At 49.0% G+C, this 21,510-nt stretch overlaps 1 protein-coding gene across 3 annotated transcripts in view; it reads left to right on the forward strand.

Moving 5' to 3' along the window:
• The window catches only part of KANSL1 (KAT8 regulatory NSL complex subunit 1), a 443,961-nt gene that overhangs the window by 299,303 nt on the left and 123,148 nt on the right, over positions 1-21,510 (forward strand). For all 3 annotated transcript variants that reach the window (XM_030221966.1, XM_030221964.1, XM_030221967.1), the window contains exons 9-10: positions 1,718-1,903; positions 5,885-6,030. In XM_030221966.1, the coding sequence (XP_030077826.1) occupies positions 1,718-1,903; positions 5,885-6,030 (332 nt within the window). The remainder of the gene's footprint in view (positions 1-1,717; positions 1,904-5,884; positions 6,031-21,510) is intronic.

Genomic DNA, 21,510 nt, shown 5'->3' on the forward strand with positions numbered 1-21,510 from the left:
CTCCAGAAATTCCAATTTTTACAAGAAAGATAACTATTCTTCATTACCAAATTATCTAATTTTCATAGAGAAGCCATTTCCGTAATCAAAGTCTCTATTTTTATATCTTGGACTTCCACTTTGTTAGATAAGTATTAATATAAATTCTTTAACTCACAAATAGTGAAAATTTTTAAACATCTGAAGAAGACAGTTATTCACATTCTGCTGCAGTTCCTATAGTACGTCCTTTATGACATTATTGGCTTCACCAAGTCCAATTTCTCCACAGAAACCGCTCCAGATATCTTCGGGGGGAAGAGCTCACTCTCCAATCCCCCAATTGGTTTATTATCTGGAGTTGATGCTGCGCGAGGACCTCCTCAGGTCACATGAAAATCCTAACCCACTTCGGACGTTTCCATTATTGACCTCCATAGCGAAGCGTTACTATTTCCGGGTCTTGGAGAGGTCGTGCCAACAGGGGGACTCTACTACTACTACTACTACTACTATTTAGCATTTCTATAGCGCTACAAGGCATACGCAGCGCTGCACAAACAAAGTCACTCCCTCCACTGAGATTCGGCAATAAAGCCTTGCTGTTCCCCGAAGCAAGAACCGATATACCCGATGTTATGACCCCGAATCTCTCCAAAATAGACTGAGAAGTGGTGGGAATGCCAGCCGTGTTCGAGGAGGACAGCACTACGGCTTTGCCTTTTCTCTTCCCCATTCCCTGGGGAGCGTGCCCTCTTCTTCAGGCATTCTGGTGTAAAACGGGAACTCAACTAGCGTACATCCTCCCTCAATGCCATCTTGGATCCTCCAGGTTGGGACAGTTTTTGTCTGGTTTCTCCTCAGAGGCCTGTCTGATATGGGTAACCCTACAGCATAGCCCTCTGAGTCATTGAAACACGGAAGCCCCTCCGCCACTTGCAAGGTGGTGTCCCTTCGGAGGGGCCTGCAGAATCTTTTTAACACTTAAAAGCCAACTCTGCCCTCCTGCCCCTTTTTTCCACCTGGCTCATTATCAGCTTAGTTGCAGAATTCATTTATATCGTGAGCCTGGTAGCTAGCAAGTCCCATATGTGAGAATATTCTGTCTGCTTGTCCTCTGAGAAAGCTGTTACTTACCTATAACAAGTGTAAGTGACTGCACTTGGCAGTGTCCGCACTAGGCCCTGAGGATTACGTCACCCATATGTGAGAATGTATGCCTGCTGTCCTTAGAGAACACTTGCTACAGGAAAGTAACTTAGCTTTCTCTACAAGTTATCCAGAGATGATAGAGGTCCACGCATGTTTGCTTGTCTGGTTAGTGTTTAGTTAGTTTAAGGTGGTTTTGTTTGTTCTGAATTTCTCCTTACTGCATGTCTACGTAAATACTGAGGAGCTGGACTAGATGCCAAAAGAGAGATGTCTCAGCTGAGTTTGCAGTTCTCTATCTCTACCTGCTGGTTGATGGACACAACTGTCCCACAGGTTCTGAAATAATGGGAAGGACTAATAGAAAATTATCAGCTAAGACCTAATTTCTCCATTATGACCCATCTGCCAGCAGTGTTCACAGATACGTTGGTTATAATAACAAGTCTCTCCCCATGATCTCCCAGTGTTCTTGCTTACTAATGCAGATTGGTTGAAATACATACTGGGAGGGTTTCCCAGGTTATATAGCAGCCTTTTTTGTCTGTTTGCCTGTCCCTTTCACCCCTTTCTCCTTCCCTAATTTCAGAACTTTTGCATCATAAAAGCCGGTCTGATAAACCCCCCAGACAGCATATAGATGAACTGTTGTCCGCGTCCAAGGCAGAGAGAACGCCACCTCTGCGACCAGGACGCTCCCACGTGTTGGCACCTTCTCAAGATAGAAGCCACAGCAAGAAGCGAGTACGGGATCACTCTGCTGAAAGGAGTGATGGTGAGTGTCTGCATAATTCTGGGTATGCTTGTAAACATGGGGCAGCATGACAATACAGTGCCTTAGAATATTAGCATGATTCTGGAAGTACTTTCTAATCACCATCATAGTCTATTTCATGCTGTTTTAATTAGAGAGCTCAAAGTGTGTTACAATAGGAAAGCATATAAATCACCAAAAATCTCATTTTTAGGTGGAACATAGAAATAAGAATTGAAATGTCCATGTCAGGATGTCAGGCTCAACCAGTGTGTTAGAACAGGGTCTGAAAACAATATAGAACCAGTTCAAAAATACATGCTGGAGTTACGGACCAAGAAAGGGATCTGGGTGTTTTTAAAATGGCAAGCATATATGTTTTTGTGTCAGCACTACTTACACATATATATTCTGAAATACTAACGTATCATCAGTGCTGACACTTAGACATGTTGCCATGTTGGCCCATTGACATTTTAGACATTAACAGTTGTAAAATAGGTAAGTACATAAGTAATACCACACTGGGAAAAGACCAAGGGTCCATTGAGCCCAGCATCCTGTCCACGACAGTGGCCAATCCAGGCCAAGGGCACCCGGCAAGCTTCCCAAACGTACAAACATTCTATACATGTTCCTGGAATTGTGGATTTTTCCCAAGTCCATTTAGTAGTGGTTTATGGACTTGTCCTTTAGGAAACAGTCTAACCCCTTTTTAAACTCTGCTAAGCTAACCGCCTTCACCACGTTCTCCGGCAACGAATTCCAGAGTTTAATTATGCGTTGGGTGAAGAAACGTTTTCTCCGATTTGTTTTAAATTTACTACACTGTAGTTTCATCGCATGCCCCCTAGTCCTAGTATTTTTGGAAAGTGTGAACAGACGCTTCACATCCACCTGTTCCACTCCACTCATTATTTTATATACCTCTATCATGTCTCCCCTCAGCCGTCTCTTCTCCAAGCTGAAAAGCCCTAGCCTCCTTAGTCTTTCTTCATAGGGAAGTCATCCCATCCCCGCTATCATTTGTCGCCCTTCGCTGCACCTTTTCCAATTCTACTATATCTTTCTTGAGATGCGGCGACCAGAATTGAACATAATATTCAAGGTGCGGTTGCACCATGGAGCGATAGAACGGCATTATAACATCCTCACACCTGTTTTCCATACCTTTCCTAATAATACCCAACATTCTATTTGCTTTCCTAGCCGTAGCAACACACTGAGCAGAAGGTTTCAGTGTATTATCGACGACGACACCCAGATCCCTTTCTTGGTCCATAACTCCTAACGTGGAACCTTGCATAACGTAGCTATAATTATGGTTCTTTTGTCCCACGTGCATCACCTTGCACTTGCTCACATTAAACGTCATCTGCCATCTAGCCGCCCAGTCTCCCAGTCTCGTAAGGTCCTTCTGTAATTTTTCACAATCCTGTCGCGAGTTAACGACTTTGAATAACTTTGTGTCATCAGCAAATTTAATTACCTCGCTAGTTACCGTATTTTTCGGACTATAAGACGCACTTTTTTCCCCCCAAATTTGGGAGGAAAATGGGGGGTGCGTCTTATAGTCCGAAGGTAGAGATTTCCCTCCCTCCCTCCGAGTTCGGGATCGCCCGCCCGCCCTCCCTCCGAGTTCGGGATCGCCCTCCCCCCGGCCCTGTCACCACTTCTCCCTACTCACGTCACGCGATCTTCCCTGGTGGTCTAGTGACGGGGCAGGAAAGAGCCCCCTCTTTCCTGCCCAGCACGCTCTCGGCGGCCATTTTGAATCTCGCCGAGACCGTCAGGCAGCATACAGGAGGACGGAGAGCAGTGCGCTGGGCAGGAAAGAGGGGGCTCTTTCCTGCCCCTACGTCACTAGACCACCAGGGAAGATTGCGTGACGTGAGTAGGGAGAAGTGGTGACAGGGCCGGGGGGAGGGCGATCCCGAACTCGGAGGGAGGGATTCGGACAAGACGCACCGGAGCACCTAGGTTTTAGAGGAGGGAAAAAGGAAAAAAAAAAATTTCGTATTTCCCTCCTCTAAAACCTAGGTGCATCTTATGGTCCGGTGCGTCTTATAGTCTGAAAAATACGGTAATCCCGTCTCTAAATCATTTATAATTATATTAAAAAGCAGCAGTCCTAGCACAGACCCCTGAGGAACCCCACTAACTACCCTTCTCCATTGTGAATAATGCCCATTTAACCCTATCCTATCCTTCAACCAATTTTTAATCCACAATAGGACATTTCTTCCTATCCCATGACCCTCCAATTTCCTCTGTAGCCTTTCATGAGGTACCTTGTCAAACGCCTTTTGAAAATCCAGATACACAATATCAACCGGCTCCCCTTTGTCCACATGTTTGTTTACTCCTTCAAAGAATTGAAGTAAATTGGTCAGGCAAGATTTCCTCACACACAAGCCATGCTGACTTGGTCTCAGTAATCCATGTCCTTGTATGTGCTCTGTAATTTTGTTTTTGATAATAGCCTCTACCATTTTCCCTGGCACCGATGTCACTCACCGGTCTATAATTTCCCGGATCTCCCCTGGAACCTTTTTTTAAAAATGGGCGTTACATTGGCCACCCTCCAATCTTCCAGTACCACATTCGATTTTAAGGATAAATTGCATATCACTAACAGCTCCGCAAGCTCATTTTTTCAGTTCTATCAGTACTCTAGGATGAATACCATCCGGTCCAGGAGATTTGCTACTCTTCAGTTTGCTGAACTGCCCCATTACGTCCTCCAGGTTTACTGTGAAGTCAGTAAGTTTCTCCGACTCGTCCGCTTGAAATACCATTTCTGACACTGGTATCCCACCCAAATCTTCCTCGGTGAAGACCGAAGCAAAGAATTCATTCAATCTCTCCACTATGTCTTTATCTTCCTTGATCGCCCCTTTTACCCCTCTGTCATCCAGCGGCCCAACTGATTATTTTGCCAGCTTCCTGCTTTTAATATACCGAAAAAAGTTTTGCTATGTTTTTTTGCCTCTAATGCTATCTTTTTTTCGTAATCCCTCTTGGCCTTCTTTATCTGCGCCTTGCATTTGCTTTGACACTCCTTATGCTGCTGCTTGTTGTTTTCAGGCGGTCCTTCTTCCATTTTCTGAAGGCGTTTCTTTTAGCCCTAATAGCTTCCTTCACCTCACTTTTCAACCAAGCTGGCTGTCTTTTGGACTTCCGTCTGTTGGGGATTGAAGTCCCTGTTTCTACCATGGGACCTACTTCAGGGGCTGCTGGGAATTGTAGTCTTTTTCTTTTCTCCAGTCCCCCAGGGGAAAAGACTCCTTCCTTTCTCTACCCAGTCTCCCTCCCTCTCGATCCTCCTCATTCCGTCATGTGCCTTCATTCTCCCTCTCACCCTCATATTCCTTACAATATGCAGTCAATTAAGAAGAGCCCACAATCATTCAGCAGAATTGTTTTTGGTGGTAGGGGGATTAAAGGGGCAACCTTCCCATATCCCTTCTGTAGCGCACTGCCCAAAATGAGCACTTTAAAAAAACAACAAAAAACCTAAATATTCCCAGGAGCAGTTGTAAATCTTGACCACCATAATGGGGAGCATGGACATTCATTCATTCCCTTTCTGAAGTGGTTGAATACGTGTGTATATTGTCCTCTATCACATGTATTTATGATTTGCATGTGTAAATATTAGATTTCTAAAATCGGAGTTTCTACCTTAATATGCACGTGTAAATGCCAATATTTGCATGTGCAAATCGCAGATAGAGCTTGTAAAATCACCCAAATCAATATAATTTGCAAATATATCGGTGCATAGGTAGAAGGGGAGCAGGGAACATAGGTGCAGTTTTAGAATGACTCTGACTCTGAGTGGCATGTGCATTCTGGAAAAAGCAGCTCAGACTTAGCCTCCCAAAGCTGGCGCTGTGGCCCCCATACAAGCTGTGTTTGTGAAGAGGAGTTCCTACTTTAGTCTTGGTAATGTAAGATCTTGAAATGGTTTCCTGATGTCCCCCTTTTTCTTATGTGCAGTGTCAAGGCATGATGGTAGTGTGCCAAGCTCTCATACAGTCTGCACACAGTTCCCAGTGCACAGTCCCCTCCTGCGGCAACTGTCCACATCCTCAGATGGCTCAACTTTGCCCAGCATGGGCGGTCACAGTGCCTCCAACTCATCGGTAAGCCTCAAATGCCATGGAACATTATAACAAGAAATATATTTGTGATGTATGAGTTGTACAGGCAGAGGTGGTTGCCAAACTCCTCCTTCCCTTCCCTCCAGTGTTCCAGGGTAGGTGGTGTGGTTCCTCCAGCAAGTACTTGTAAAAGTCTCTTAAAAGTTCAGGGTGCAAAGCACATGGCAGTATGCCTTTGCATACCTGGGACCATCTTTGTGGAATTCAATTTCACTAAAGCTGCAGTTAAATTAACCTGTGTTTCCAGAAGAAGGCAAAGGCCCACTTGTTTAACCAGGTTTTTGGTTTAAAAGTGAGGCTACTGGATTGAGTATGATCATGTTCTGTTTAATAAGGATGAGGGCAATAGGAGTTAGAGATGGGTTAGGGCAGGCTTGTTCAACCTTTGTTTTAATTTTTTTTTTTTTTTTTTTAATTGAAGGCCACATTTAGTATTCTCCGAGGACAAGCAGGCTGCTTGTTCTCACGACTAGGGTCAGCGTCCACGGTGGCCCCCATAACGGAATTTTTCAAAGCAAAAAATCTTCAAAGCTTTGAGAGAACCTTCTGGCGTGCGGGGTGCGCGCACCGCGCATGCGCGGCCATCTTCCCGCACGTCGCACAAGAGACCCGCTCAGTTACCTTTTTTCCGCGGTGAAGAGAGGCAGCGGTTTGTGTCTCTTCTATCCCCTTCAGAGAGTCTTCCGCCATTTTTTCCGCAGTTTTCTTCGAGTTTCTTTGAGTTTTCTACTTTGCCTTTTTAAAGTTAAAAAAAATAAAATAAAAGTAGAATCCTTCACTTCTTAGTTTTTGCCCTCTAAAGTTTCCTTTTGCTTCCGCCGTGGCTTCCCTTTTTTGTGCTCTTCTTTTTGGCACAATTGCGAATTTTGATATCGCCACCTCTATTTTTTCGTCCATGTCATCGAGGACTCCCAACGGCTTCAAGAAGTGTACTCTGTGCAACCAGATGATCTTGGGTACCGACCCCCACGTGTGGTGTCTTCAGTGCCTTGGGCCCGACCATCGCCCAGACGCATGTAAGTTGTGTCTCAGCTTGAAAAAGCGGACACAGGCATTGAGACAAGCTCTTCGGGACTGACTTTTCGGAGTTTCGTCCGGTTCCTCGGCGTCGACATCGGCACCGGGGATGGCATCGACTTCAGGAGCGCAGGTAATGGCTGTCCACAGACCACCACACGCTGGGAGCAGTGAGCCGTCAAGTGAGTCTCCACCTGTCTCGAAGTCTCCTGTTCAGAGCCCAAGGGACCAACCACTCTCGGACCCGACCCCAACGAGACGTGTGGATTCCTCCACGTCCTCCTCAGTACCGTGGAATATCGATGACGTGCATCGAGCAAAGGTGAAGAAAAATTCATCGATCTCCTTCCAAGCACAAGGAGCTCCGGGGTGTTGAAGGATTCGGCACCCGTGAAGCGCCGACGCCGGGAGAAGCACTCACCCTCCATACAAGAGGTGTCGGTGGGTCGATCTCCTTGCAGCCCAATACCGCCACCTCAACCTCCACAGATTCTGACGCCGATTCCTGCACCGACCCCACAGCCTAGCTCGACAGCGACTCTGGACGAGCACATCCGAGCCATTCTCCCAGGTCTTCTGGAAGGGTTGCTTCGTCAGTCTGCTTCGGTGCCGGGGGTGCTTGCGCCCTTGGTACCATCAATGGAAGCGGCAGCTGGCTCTCTCCCTGTGGTGAGGTCCCCGACGCCGGTACCGCCTGCGGCATCGGCTGCCACCCAGGTCAACTCCCTGTCGACATTGCTGGAGGGAGCTTCATCGATGCCAGCAGGGGAGTCAACTTCTCGACATCGCCATCGAGGACATGGTTCCTCGGCATCGAGACGGGCCTGGATACGGACTGCAGTTAAAGAACTCTTGTCTGATATCGATGAGGATGCCTCGTGAGATGAAGAGGAATATCCCAGGTATTTCTATTCTGAGGAGTCTTGTGGTCTTCCCTCTGATCCTACTCCTTCACCTGAAAGAAAGCTTTCTCCACCAGAGAGTCTTTCTTTCTCTTCTTTTGTCCGGGAAATGTCGGTGGCTATTCCCTTCCCTGTGGTATCTGAGAATGAGCCCAAGACTGAGATGCTCGAGGTCCTTGACTATCCTTCGCCACCTAAGGAGTCATCCACTGTTCCATTGCATAATGTGCTCAAGGAGACACTTACGTGGAACTGGATGAAACCACTAAGTAATCCCACCATCCCCAAAAAAGCTGAGTCCCAATATCGGATTCACGGAGAACCTGAGCTGATGAAGTCGCAGTTACCTCACGACTCTATGATTGTGGATTCCGCTCTCAAGAGAGCCAGGAGTTCTAGAGAGTTTGCCTCGGCGACCCCGGGAAGAGAATCTAGAACCCTGGACTCTTTTGGGAGGAAGGCGTATCAGGCCTCTGTGCTCGCAGCCAAGATTCAATCTTACCAGCTCTACACGAGCATCCACTTGAGAAACACGGTGAAGTAACTGGTGGACTTGGTTGATAAGCTCCCTCCGGAGCAGGCCAGGCCTTTTCAGGAGGTGGTCAGGCATCAGAAAGCGTGCCGTAAATTCCTGTCCAGGGGTGCTTACGATACTTTTGGTGTTGCATCCAAAATTGCTGCCCAAGGTATAGTGATGCGCAGACTCTCATGGCTGCATGCCTCTGACCTGACAATCGAGTCCAGCAGCGGATTGCGGATGTCCCTTGCCGGGGGGGGGGGGGGGGGGGGGGATATTATTTTTGGTGAGAAAGTCGAGCAAGTGGTTGATCAGATCACACAGCAGAAAACCGCTATGGATAATCTCTCCCGGCAGGTCAGTTAGATGATTTTTCCGGGGAAGGAAGAATGCTCCCTATGCTTATAACAAACGTAGGTACAGTCCTCCTTCTCGACAGCTTTCTCAGGCTCACCCCCAGCGCGCTCGTTCTCATCAACAGCGTGCGCCAAGGCAGGCCCCTATGGCTCCCCAGCAAAAGCAAGGGACGGGCTTTTGACTGGATCCAGCTGAGCATAGCCACTATAAGGGTGTCTCTACCGGATGACTTGCCGGTCTGAGAAATGGGCACCCGGGCAACCTTCTTCCCATGATTCAGGAAAACGATTGTCATGCTCTCTGGACTTAAAGGGTGCTTATACACACATCCCGATACTTCCAGCTCTCAGGAGGTATCTTCGATTCCGTCTGGGAACGCAGCATTTCCAGTATTGTGTACTGCCCTTTGGTCTGGCATCTGCGCCCAGGGTCTTTACAAAATGCCTGGCAGTAGTTGCAGCGTTGCTACGCAGACTGGGAGTGCAAGTGTTCCCTTATCTCGACGATTGGCTGGTGAAGAACACCTCAGAGGCAGGAGCTCTACAGTCAGTGCAGATGACTATTCAACTGCTGGAGCTACTCGGGTTTGTTATAAATTACCCCAAGTCCTATCTTTTACTTGTTCAGCAACTCAAATTTATAGGAGCTCTGCTGGACTCACAGACGGCTCGTGCCTATCTTCCCGAGGTGAGAGCAAACAATCTTCTGTCTCTAGTTTCCATGGCCAGAGCATCTCAGCAGATCACAGCTCAGCAGATGTTGAGACTTCTAGGCCATATGGCCTCCACAGTCCATGTGACGCCCATGGTGCGTCTTCACATGAGATCAGTTCATTGGACCCTAGCTTTCCAGTGGTATCAAGCTGCAGGGAATCTAGAGGATGCAATCCGGCTGTCCACCGACTTTCACAGTTCCCTTCAGTGGTGGACAATTTGATCCAATTTGACCTTGGGACGTCCTTTTCAAATTCCTCAGCCACAAAAAGTGCTGACCACGGATGCATCTCTCCTGGGGTGGGGAACTCATGTCGATGGACTACACACTCAAGGAGTTTGGTCCCTCCAGGAAAAAGGTCTTCAGATCAATCTCCTGGAGTTGCGAGTGTTCTGGAATGCTCTAAAGTCTTTTAGAGACCAGCTGTCCAATCAAATCATCCAAATTCAGACAGACAATCAGGTTGCCACGTACTACATCAACAAGCAGGGGGGCATCGGATCTCGCCCCCTGTGTCGGGAAGCCGTCCAGATGTGGCTTTGGGCTTGCCATAACAGCATGTTTCTCCATGCCACGTATCTGGCAGGCGTAAACAGTCTGACCGATAAGTTGAGCAGAATAATGCAACCTCACGAGTGGTCACTGAACATGGGCGTAGTCCGCAAGCTCTTCCGAGCATGGGGCACCGCCTCGGTGATCTTTTTGCCATTCAGCTCAATCACAAGGTTCCTCAGTTCTGTTCCAGACTTCAGGCCCACGACAGACTAGCGTCAGATGCCTTCATTGGGGGAAGGGCCTTCTGTATGCATAACCTCCCATACCTCCGGTCGGGAAGACTTTGCTGAAACTCAAGCAAGACCGTGGAACCATGATTCTGATTGCTCCCTTCGGGCCGCGTCAGATTTGGTTCCCTCTTCTTCTGGAGTTGTCCTCCAAAGAACCGTGGAGATTGGATTGTTTTCCAGCCCTCAACTCAGAATGAGGGGGTGCTTCTGCATCCCCTCCTCCAGTCTCTGGCTCTCACGGCTTGGATGTTGAGAGCTTAGAATTCGCTTCCTTGGGTCTTTCTGAGGGTGTCTCACGGGTTTTGCTTGCTTCCAGGAAAGATTCCACGAAGAGGTGTTACTTTTTCAAATGGAGGAAGTTTGCTGTCTGGTGTGATAGCAAGGCCCTAGATCCTCGCTCTTGTCCTACATAGACCCTGCTTGAATATCTTCTACATTTGTCAGAGTGTGACATTTGTCAGTCTGGTCTCAAGACCAACTCTGTAAGGGTTCATCTTAGCACAATTAGTGCTTTTCATTCTCATGTGGAAGGTAAGCCTATCTCTGGACAGCCTTTAGTCATTCGCTTCATGAGAGGTTTGCTTTTGTCAAAGCCCCCTGTCAAACCTCCACCAGTGTCATGGGATCTCAACATCGTTCTCATCTAGCTGATGAAACCTCCTTTTGAGCCACTGAATTCCTGCCATCTGAAGTACTTGACCTGGAGGGTCGTTTTTTTTGGTGGCTTACTTCAGCTCGTAGAGTCAGTGAGCTTCAAGCCTTGGTAGTGCATGCTCCTTATCTCAAGTTTCATCACAACAGAGTAGTCCTCTGCACGCACCCTGTTCTTGCCAAAGGTGGTGTCGGAGTTCCATCTGAACCAGTCAATTGTCTTGCCAACATTTTTTCCCCGTCCTCATACCCGCCCTGCTGGACGTCAGTTGCACACCTTGGACTGCAAGAGAGCATTGGCCTTTTACGTGGAGCGGACAAGCCCCTTCAGACAGTCTGCCGAAATGTTTGTTTCTTTTGATCCCAACAGAAAGGGAGTCGCAGTCGGGAAACGCACTATCTCCAGTTGGCTAGCAGATTGCATTTCCTTCACTTATGCCCAAGCTGGCCTGACTCTTGAGGGTGATGTCACGGCTCATAGTTTTAGACGGTGGCCCACTTGAAGTCGGCCACTATAGAAAAGATTTGCAAGACTGCAGCGTGGTCATCAATCCACACATTCACATCTCACTACTACCTTCAGCAGGATACCCAACGCGACAGTCGATTTGGGCAGTCAGTGCTGCAGAATCTGTTCAGGGTTTAGAATCCAACTCCACCCCCTAGGCCCATTTTTATTCTGTTCCAGGCTGCACTCTGTTAGATGTTCTAGTTTGTAGGTCAATCCTTGTTCTGTCCTCGCCGTTGCGAGGCCCAATTGACCTTTCTTTGTTGTTTTGAGTGAGCCTGGGGGCTAGGGATACCCCAGTTGTGAGAACAAGCAGCCTGCTTGTCCTCGGAGAAAGCGAAGATACATACCTGTAGCAGGTATTCTCCGAGGACAGCAGGCTGATTGTTCTCACAAACCCGCCCACCTCCCCTTTGGAGTTGTTGTTCTTTCATACTTGCTTTTGGATATAACTGAGCGGGTCTCTTGCGCGACGGACGGGAAGACGGCCGCGCATGCGCAGTGCGCGCACCCCGCGCGCCAGAAGGTTCTCTCACAGCTTTGAAGATTTTTTGCTTTGAAAAATTCCATTGTGGGGGCCGCCGTGGACGCCAACCCTAGTCGTGAGAACAATCAGCCTGCTGTTTTTGGAGAATACCTGCTACAGGTATGTATCTTCGCTTTTCGTAATGACATGCGTATGAGCACACTCAGCAGTCTCTCATGTACCTACTACTACTTACTACTTAACATTTCTAGAGCGCTACTAGGGTTACGCAGCGCTGTACAAATTAACAATTAAGGACGGTCCCTGCTCGGAAGAGCTTACAATCTAAAGGACGAAATGTCAAGTTGGGGTAGATAAGTTTTCCTGAGAAGAGGTGAAGTGGTTAGGTGCCGAAGGCGATATTGAAGAGGTGGGCTTTGAGCATTGATTTGAAGATGGGTAGGGATGGGGCACGGCGTAAGGGCTCAGGGAGTTTGTTCCAGGCGTGGGGTGAGGCGAGACAGAAGGGGCGGAGCCTGGAGTTGGAGGTGGTGGAGAAGGGTACTGAAAGGAGGGATTTGTCTTGAGAGCGGAGGTTACGGGTAGGGACGTAAGGGGAGATGAGGGTAGAGAGGTACGGAGGGGCCGCAGATCGAGTGCATTTGTAGGTGAGTAAGAGAAGCTTGAACTGTATGCGGTATCCGATTGGGAGCCAGTGAAGTGACTTGAGGAGAGGGGTGACATGAGTATATCGGTTAAGGCGGAAGATAAGACGTGCGGCAGAGTTATGGATGGACTGAAGGGGAGATAGATGGCTACGTGGGAGGCCGGTCAGGAGTAGGTTGCAGTAGTCAAGGCGAGAGGTAATGAGAGAGTGGATGAGAGTTCGGGTGGTGTGCTCGGAGAGGAAGGGGCGAATTTTGCTAATGTTATAGAGGAAGAAGCGACAGGTCTTGGCTATCTGCTGGATGTGCGCAGAAAAGGAGAGGGAGGAGTCGAAGATGACACCGAGGTTGCGGGCAGATGAGACGGGGACGATGAGGGTGTTATCAACTGAGATAGAGAGTGAAGGGAGAGGGGAAGTGGGTTTGGGTGGGAAAACAATAAGTTCAGTCTTAGACATATTCAGTTTCAGGTGGCGGTTGGACATCCAGGCAGCAATGTCGGATAAGCAGGCCGAGACTTTGGCCTGGGTATCCGCAGTGATTTGTGATGTGGAGAGATAAAGCTGGGTGTCGTCGGCATAAAGATGATAGTGGAAACCATGAGAAGAAATCAGGGAGCCTAGGGAAGAGGTGTAGATTGAGAAAAGAAGGGGCCCAAGGACAGATCCCTGAGGAACTCCAACAGAGAGCGGGATAGGGGAGGAGGACGCACCATGAGAGTGTACTCTGAAGGTACGATGGGAGAGATAAGAGGAGAACCAGGAGAGGATAGAGCCCTGGAACCCAAGGGAGGACAGTGTGTCAAGAAGTAGGTTGTGATTGACAGTGTCAAAGGCGGCGGAGAGGTCGAGGAGGATGAGGATGGAGTAGTGACCTTTGGATTTGGCGAGGAATAGGTCATTGCAGACTTTAGATAGTGCTGTTTCTGTTGAGTGTAGGGGGCGAAAGCCGGATTGAAGCGGATCAAGGATGGCATGAGAGGAGAAAAAATCAATACAGCGGCTGTGAACGGCGCGTTCAAGTATCTTGGAGAGGAAGGGTAGGAGGGAAATGGGGCGGTAGTTGGAGGGACAGGTAGGGTCAAGTGATGGTTTTTTGAGGAGTGGAGTGACCACAGCATGCTTGAAGGTGTCCGGGACAGATGCAGTGGAGAGAGAGAGGTTAAGGATATGACAGATGGTGGGGGTGATGGTAGGAGTGATGGTGTTGAGTAGGTTAGTGGGGATGGGGTCAGAGGAACAAGTGGTGGCTTTCGAGGAGGAGAGGAGATGGGTGATTTCCTCTAAGTGATAGCAGGAAAGGAGGAGAAGGAGGCCTGGGTAGGTTGGATGACAGAGTGAGATATAGGCTGAAGAGGAGGAGAGGGAGTAGTGGAGAATTCGAGGTTGATCTTCTGGACCTTGTCACGGAAGTAGTGGGCTAGAGATTGAGGAGAGAGTGAAGGGGGGGGGTGGGAGCAGAGGGCACTTTGAGGAGGGAGTTGAGGGTGGCGAATAGACGACGAGGGTTAGAGCTGAGGGAATGGTCAATTGGATATAGTAGTCCTGCTTAGCGAGGAATAGGGAGGATTGGAAGGAGGATAGCATGAATTTGAAGTGAATGAAGTCAGTAAGGGTGCGAGATTTCCTCCAGAGGCGTTCAGCCGAACGGGCGCAGGAGCGGAGGTATCGGGTGCAAGGGGTCAGCCAGGGCTGGGGATTGGTACGTCTTGTGGGCCGGGAGGTGGACGGTGCAAGGGTGTCCAGAACAGAGGAAAGAGTGGCATTGTAAGTGGAGACAGCTTTGTCAACGGATGTGGAGGACAAGATGGAAGGGAGGAGATCAGAGATAGTAGAGGATAAGGTGGGGGGGTCAACAGCCTGGAGATTTCTGGATGTAGTAGTTAGTGTTGGGCGAGATTGAGGGGGAGGGTGCTGAAGTGTGAATGTGATAAGGTGGTGGTCGGAGAGAGGAAGAGGTGAAACGCAGAAAGTGGAGGGTGAGCAAGTAGAAGAGAGGACGAGATCAAGACAGTGGCCAGATTTGTGAGTAGGGGTGGTGGGGCTCAGTTGGAGGTTGAAGGAGGAGGTAAGAGTGAGGAACTGAGAAACATACGAATCGGAAGGGTTGTCAGTGTGGATGTTGAAGTCACCGAGAATGAGGGATGGGGATGAGGGCTCAAGAAAGACGGAGAGCCAGGCATCGAAGTCGGTAAGGAAGGAAGGGAGGGATTTCTCAGGGGGGCGGTAAATGACTGCAACTCTGAGTGGCAGTGGGTGGAATAGACTGATGGAGTGAACTTCAAAGGATGAGAAACTGTGAGACTGAGGTAGGTGGAGCGGTTGGAAGCTGCAGGCGGGCGAAAGTAGTAGTCCGACGCCGCCACCGCGGCCGACTGGGCGGGGCAAGTGGGAGAAAAGATAACCACCGTGGCATAGGGCTGCGATTGAGGCAGAGTTGTCCGGGGTGAGCCAGGTTTCAGTTAGGACGAGCAGATGAAGGGAATTGGAGATGAAGAGATCGTGGGTGAAGGGAAGTTTGTTGCAGATTGAGTGGGCGTTCCATAGGGCACACGAGAAAGGGAGGGAGGAGGGGGGGAGGAGGGGAATAGGGATGAGATTGGAGATATCGCGGGATCGTTTGCATAGATGAGATGAGGATGAGGACAGGTGTGGGGGACCTGGGTTGGGATTGATGTCACCCGCGGATAGCAGGAGAAGGAGCAAGAGAGTGCGGAGAAGGGTGGGTGAGGAAGGGCGGCGAAGACGGGATGTGCTTAGGAGGAAAGGGGAAGGGTTCATGGCAGGAAGGAGGTGTTGAAGGTTGAGAGCTAGGAAGGAGGAGGAAGACAGTAGGGATGGTGAGGTGGTGGGGGACAGGGGTAGGTAGGGGAGGGCGGAAGAGGATAGTGATGGGTAGTGAGATCGTGTGGAAGACAGCGGTGAGAGGAGGAAAAGATTAGGGAGGGACAGGGCAAGGAATAGGATGTGAATGGGGGCCATGGGTAGTGACTTGAGGTGTTCAAAGGGAAGGTAGGTGGGCTGGGAAACAGGCAGGTGAGGGTAAGCAGTCGGGCAGGAGAGTGATGAGCTGGTAGGAAGATGGGCTGGGAGGCAGGCGGGTTACAAGGTGGGTGGTAGACAGTCAGGTGATTGGTGGAAAGTCAACGATTGGCTAGTAGTCAGGTTGAGAGGCAGGCTGGAGTGGTTTGAAGCAGGAGCTGGCGGACTAGGACAAGCTGATGCAGACAGACTGGAGTAGGCTGGGACAAGCTGAAGCAGACTGGAGTAGGCTGGGACAAGCTGAAGCAGACGGACTGGAACAGGCTGTATCAGGCAGACTGGAGTAAGCTGGCTGGAGCAGAGGGCCTGGATTAGGCGGGCTGGAATGGCAGGAGCAGGTGGCTGGAACAGGCTGTATCAGGCAGACTGGAGTAAGCTGGCTGGAGCAGAGGGCCTGGATTAGGCGGGCTGGAACGCGCAGGGGGAAGCTGGATCAGGCTGGAGCAAGCTGGGTTAGGCGGGCTGGAACAGCTGGAGCAGGTGGCTGGAACAAGGAGGAAGAGGCTGGATCCGACGGACTGGGACGAGCAGGGAGAGGCTGGATCAGGCGGAGTGGAACAAGGTGGGCGAGCTGGATTAGGCGGGCTGGATCAAGCTGTAGCATGCGGGAAGAAGCTGGAATCGATGGAGCTGGATTAGGCGGGCTGGATCAAGCTGTAGCATGCAGGAAGAAGCTGGAATCGATGGACTGGTACAGGCTGGTGGAGATGGGCTGGAGCGAGCAGGGAGAAGCTGGAGTGGTACAGGCTGGACGAGCTGGATCAAGCTGGAGCAGATGGCTGTGATAAGCAGGCAGGTGGACTGGAACAACAAGCATGGAAGCAGGAAGAAGCTGGATCGTGCGCATGCAGGCAGATGGAGCAGATGAGGCAGGCAGATGGAGCGGATGAGGCAGAGCAGGAAGGCAGGGAAGCTGGGCCTACAGACTGGTCAGGGACGAGATGTGGCTGATGGATTGTTTCCCACGGTCTCTGTCCCTGCCCCGGTCGGCCCGTACGCTGGATCGCCTTGAAGCCTCAGCAGATGTTGGATCGGCCGGCTGGAACGGGCTGGTGGACTCTCCTGTCTGCGCTGCGAAGCCCCAGGCGTCTCGGTCGCGTGATCCGCACACTGCAAGTACGCACCCAGGCCGTTCCGGCCGGGGAGTGCGGTGGCAGTGCCCAGGACCACGGTCGACCAGTGTGGCAGGCTGCGGCCCGCCCGATCCCTCTGCGCAGGGACCCGAACACTCCGGGCACCCCCGGACTGTGCTGGCCGAGGCAGAGAGACCGCGGGAGCTCTGAGCAGCCGAGCGACGGTGGGGGCAGGCCCCTAGCCTTCACTTGTGTCTCTGTCATGTCCCCTGCCTCAGCCTTTATCTTGTCTTTTCCTTATGTACCCCCACCCCTCAGCCTTCACCCTGTCTCGTCCCCTGACCCGTCTTCAGCTGCAGATTCTTACTGCAGGATCCCCACTTCCCTGCCGTGGCTTGTCTATCCATGAGCTTGAGCTGCACAGTGTTGGACTTTCGGGTTTGTCTTGCGATTGCAAGTCTTGCAAGACTTGAAATCACGAGACCTACCCGAATTTCTTGTGCCATGTGAATCAAGCTCACAGGTAGAAGCAGGGAATCAAGGATTCTGTGGTAAGAATCTGTGTTTCCCCCCAAAATTTGACGAATTCCATGGGTCAAGAAAAGGCACCTAGCAGGCCAGGTTCTGGCCCGCAGGCCATAGCTTGGGCAAGCCTGGGTTAGGGTGTGTTGGCTGGGAGGTTTTTTTTTTTTTTTTTTTTTTGGGGGGGGGGGGGGGGTGGAGTCAAAATATTTTGTTGTGTTTGCATTTTGCATTTTACCTCCCTTTTGACCTTGTTTGGGAAGTTGTTATCAAAGGAAGGAAATCATTTTAATAATATACTTTTGTCGTGTTTATTTAAAAATCCACATATAGACCACAATACTGATTAAATAACATCCTATGGAGGGAAGTGACATCATTGGACAAGGTAGCTTCCTGAGCTGTCTGCTTCATACCACCTAAAGCTTAATCTGCTGCCTTTCTCCTATGTCTGCCTTTCCTATAGCTGAAAAGCTGTTTGTAAGTTTGTATTAGCACCTTTGTTGCCTGTCAAGATGGGTTCCAAAAAGTGAACAGTGGATCTGATAAACTCTTACACCAACATGACCCAATCTCGGCATGTGGAGAAAGCTGAAACCACAACCCAGCTTCATGACATGGGAGATGTGCTAGAGCCAAAGAAAGAAGGCATGTGAGAGCAGGATGTACGGAGTGCATCTGTGCTAATTCTTTTGAGTGGTTCCGAGAGATCAAGGAGGATCTAAAAGCAGTTCAGACTGAGCTGACCTTCACAGGGAGGTTTTGGAGATTGGCATTAGGTTAGAGGACACAGAACTTTGGATGAGCAAGCGAAGGCATTCTTGGGTCTGAAGAACAACTGATGGAAGCAAAGCAAGTGGCCTAGGAGCTGACAAAATTGAGGATCTTAAATTACAGCATCTGCTATGATTTTCAAGATTTTGTGGTGTGCTGGAGGTCCCCTGAGTTTCTTGACTTTTGAGTGAGTTATACAGAAAATAGCCAGGGGTCAAAGTGGATCTGAATTGAATAGTTTGGGCACACTGCACTTTGGGGAATGTGAGACCAAATATCCCCAAAGACACAGTAGCTTGTTCTCAAAGCTATAAGATTAAAGAAGCTGTTGCCAAAAAAAAAAAAAAAAGGCAAGGGTTATGCCAGATATAATTTGGGACTCCTAGGAGATCAGGATCTTTCAGGATGTTGCTGTTTCAACATTGAAAAGGAGATTAGAGCTTCAGCCCTTTACTGCTAAGCTTTGAGAAGAAGGGATACAGTACAAATAGCAATTTCCCTTTTCACTCACTTTTGTGAAAGATGTCAGTGTCTACCGTGTTCGGAACAAGGAGGATTTAGAAGCACTGCTAACAGGAGGAAGTGCTGCCACTGACCCTCTGGAGTCAGCAAAGTCCCTGTCAAGTCTTAAAAGAATGGAAAGGAAGATTGTGCAGACAAGCTTCTGATACTTGCAAGCAAGGGGTAGTTAAAGCGCTGAGTGCCTCTTATGACTTGTGCGTAGATCTTGTTTGGACCTCATGCTCAGACAGGCATTTACAGCAGTTTACCACTGGTCACATGGTTCCTCATTTGATTTACCTAGTACTGGATGTCTTCCATTTTTTTCTAGTATTGTCTGTTTGATAGTATATATGAATTGGTATGGAGATGGAGGGTGCTTTAGAGTATGGCTGGAGAGGGAAGGGATTTGGACAAGTGATGATAATTCTGAAATGATGAGAGGTTCATCTCAATGAGGGGACCGGTGGAGATTAAAGACGAGCTGTGAATATCTTTTGGGTCGGGGGAAGGAAGAGTTGAGCACTGTTTGCTTGATAAGGGTAGTTGAGTTGGAGGGTGGGGTCAGAGCTTTTGGGGTGGGTAGGGCTCTGGGGATGGAATTTCAGGGAGCTGCTGTAGTAAATCTATTTGCTAACTATGTCCAGTGGCATTAAGAAAATTTTCTATAAATGCAAAAAGTCTTAATTCCCCTTTCAAAAGAAACTTTTTATGGAGAGAACTACAGAGGCAGTGGGAGTCTAGTGTTAATTCAAGAAACACACTTGCTTCAAAGAGACAAGTGCCTTCTGCAAGACTGTCATTTTCCCCTATGTTTTTTTTGTGCCTAACATGTTGGAGAAGAAGAGGGGAATGGTGGTCTGTTTGCTGCATTGCGAGTGCTCAGGGATGCTGGAGAATGACATCTTGCATGAGCCCCTATGTTCTGCATGGGACCTCTTGTCCTGATTTAGAAAATCCTTGATCGGGTTGAGGGAGAGTAGCTGGATCATTTGGAGGGGATTTTAATATCACCTTGGTACCCAGTCTGGACAGCTCTAGGCAGCAGATATCCGGGGTGGGTGTGGGGGGCAGATAAATGTTCCCTTACAAATTTTATTCATGCCTTTAACTTGAAAGGTATTTGGTGTATCTTGAACCCCACTGCCCATCAGTTTACAGTTTTTCTCAAGTACACCATTCTCGTTTGCAAATTCATTACTTATATATTTTTTAACATTCTCTGGGCCTCTCTTATCAAGCTGCACTAGCAGCTCCCGGTGCGGTAATGCTGATAAAGCCCACTCACTTCATCTTTCAAACCTGGGGCCAGCCAGTGTTAGACTTGATGGCGTCCACACAGAATGCCAAAATTCCCTGATTTTTCAGCTGCAGGAGGGAAGCAAAATCGAAAGATGTAGCCCTTGCTGATACAGGGTCTACTCTGTGTTTCCTCTGTGATTGATTGTTTATGAGCAGGTCATTCACTGGATTGAATATTATTGTGAATTGGTGGAACTGGTGACCCTAGATTGGCAGAGGAGGCTGTGTTACGATCTGGAGTGCCTAGTGATAGGAGGCATTGCTACTTCCAATGTTGGAGGACTTATTGAATCAGGGCCTGGCATGTGCCATTCTGTCTTTCAACTTGACTCTGAGGAAAAAAGGATATTTGGGAAAGGTGACTTCCACTAGGTTGAATTTGGCCTATGTTAGTCTGGAGGATTTTTGAGGACTGGTGTCAGGATCACCAGGTTCTCCCTTGGAGTCATCCTTGGTAGAAATCCTGGAGTGTGTTTCAGGATGGCTTCAATAGGGGGCTAGCCGTGGTGACCATTAAAGTGAAGGTGGCGTCATTGGCCTGCTGTTGAGATTTGGTGAAGGGTAAGATGATAGCTTCTCACCTGAATGTGCTCAGGTTTCTCTGGGAGGAAGGGGTGAATTTTCTGAGGACCCCCCCCCCCCCCCCAAGCTGTACCTGGGTTCCCCCTGGGTCCTAAATCTTGTTTAAGGGTGAAGTTGCCCTTTAAACCTTTGGCGGAGAGTTTCCTGAAGGACATTACTTTGAAAACTGTGTTTCTGGTAGCAACTACTTTGGCCAGGAGGATTGTGGAGTTGCAGGCTTGTCTTCTTGGCCCCCATTTCTTGTCTTTTCGGAAGAAAAGGTTGTTCTTCCTGCAGTTCCCTCCTTCCTTCTCCACGTGGCTTGGCTTTCCATTTGAATCAAGCTATTGCTTTGCTTGACTTGGGGGAGGAAAGAGGTGATGTGGAGCAACATTGACGCCATCGGTTGGATGTTAGGAAAGCATTGATGGAGTATTTGTGCAGTACAGAGTTGTTTCATCGTTCAAACTATTTGTACTGCTGTGGGGGCCAAAGGAAAGGGGAAGCGACTTCTAAGACAGTGATTACCAGATGGATAAAGGGAAGGCATTTCTTCTGCTTACATTCTTAAGGGCAAACCTGTTTTGGGATGTAGGAGGAGCCAGCTTTCTTAGTAGACTGGCCGCATAGCCCAGGAGAACAATGGGGCACTCGGGGCACTGCAGTGGACTTCATATTAAAGCTTCCAAGTACACTTCTCACCATTACCCCTTATACTGTATGCTGAGCCCTCCAAAACTCACCCTACCTGTCACAGAATGCCTAGCACCCGCCTGGGGTTAACCCTACAGTCATCTGGATGGTCTGTCCCCAGCACTGCTCAGGCCCACCTGCACCTGGGCAAGTGCTCTTATACTGGTACCCTCCTCCCACCGACTGGGTCCCCCTTGCCTCTGGGCAAGTCTCACATTCTCAAATTATTCCCTGGTGATTTCTAGGACAAAATATAGAAACAAATATTTTTAAGAGAAGGGAAAACAGTAAAACTAGAGGACATGAATTGAGGTTGCGGGGTGATTAAACTTAGGAGTAGTGTCAGAAAATTATTTTTCACAAAGAGGGTGGTTGATGCCTGGAATGCCCTCCCGAGGGAGGTGGTGTAGAAA

The sequence above is a fragment of the Microcaecilia unicolor genome, chromosome 12 (assembly GCF_901765095.1).
Source record: "Microcaecilia unicolor chromosome 12, aMicUni1.1, whole genome shotgun sequence".
NCBI lineage: Eukaryota > Metazoa > Chordata > Amphibia > Gymnophiona > Siphonopidae > Microcaecilia > Microcaecilia unicolor.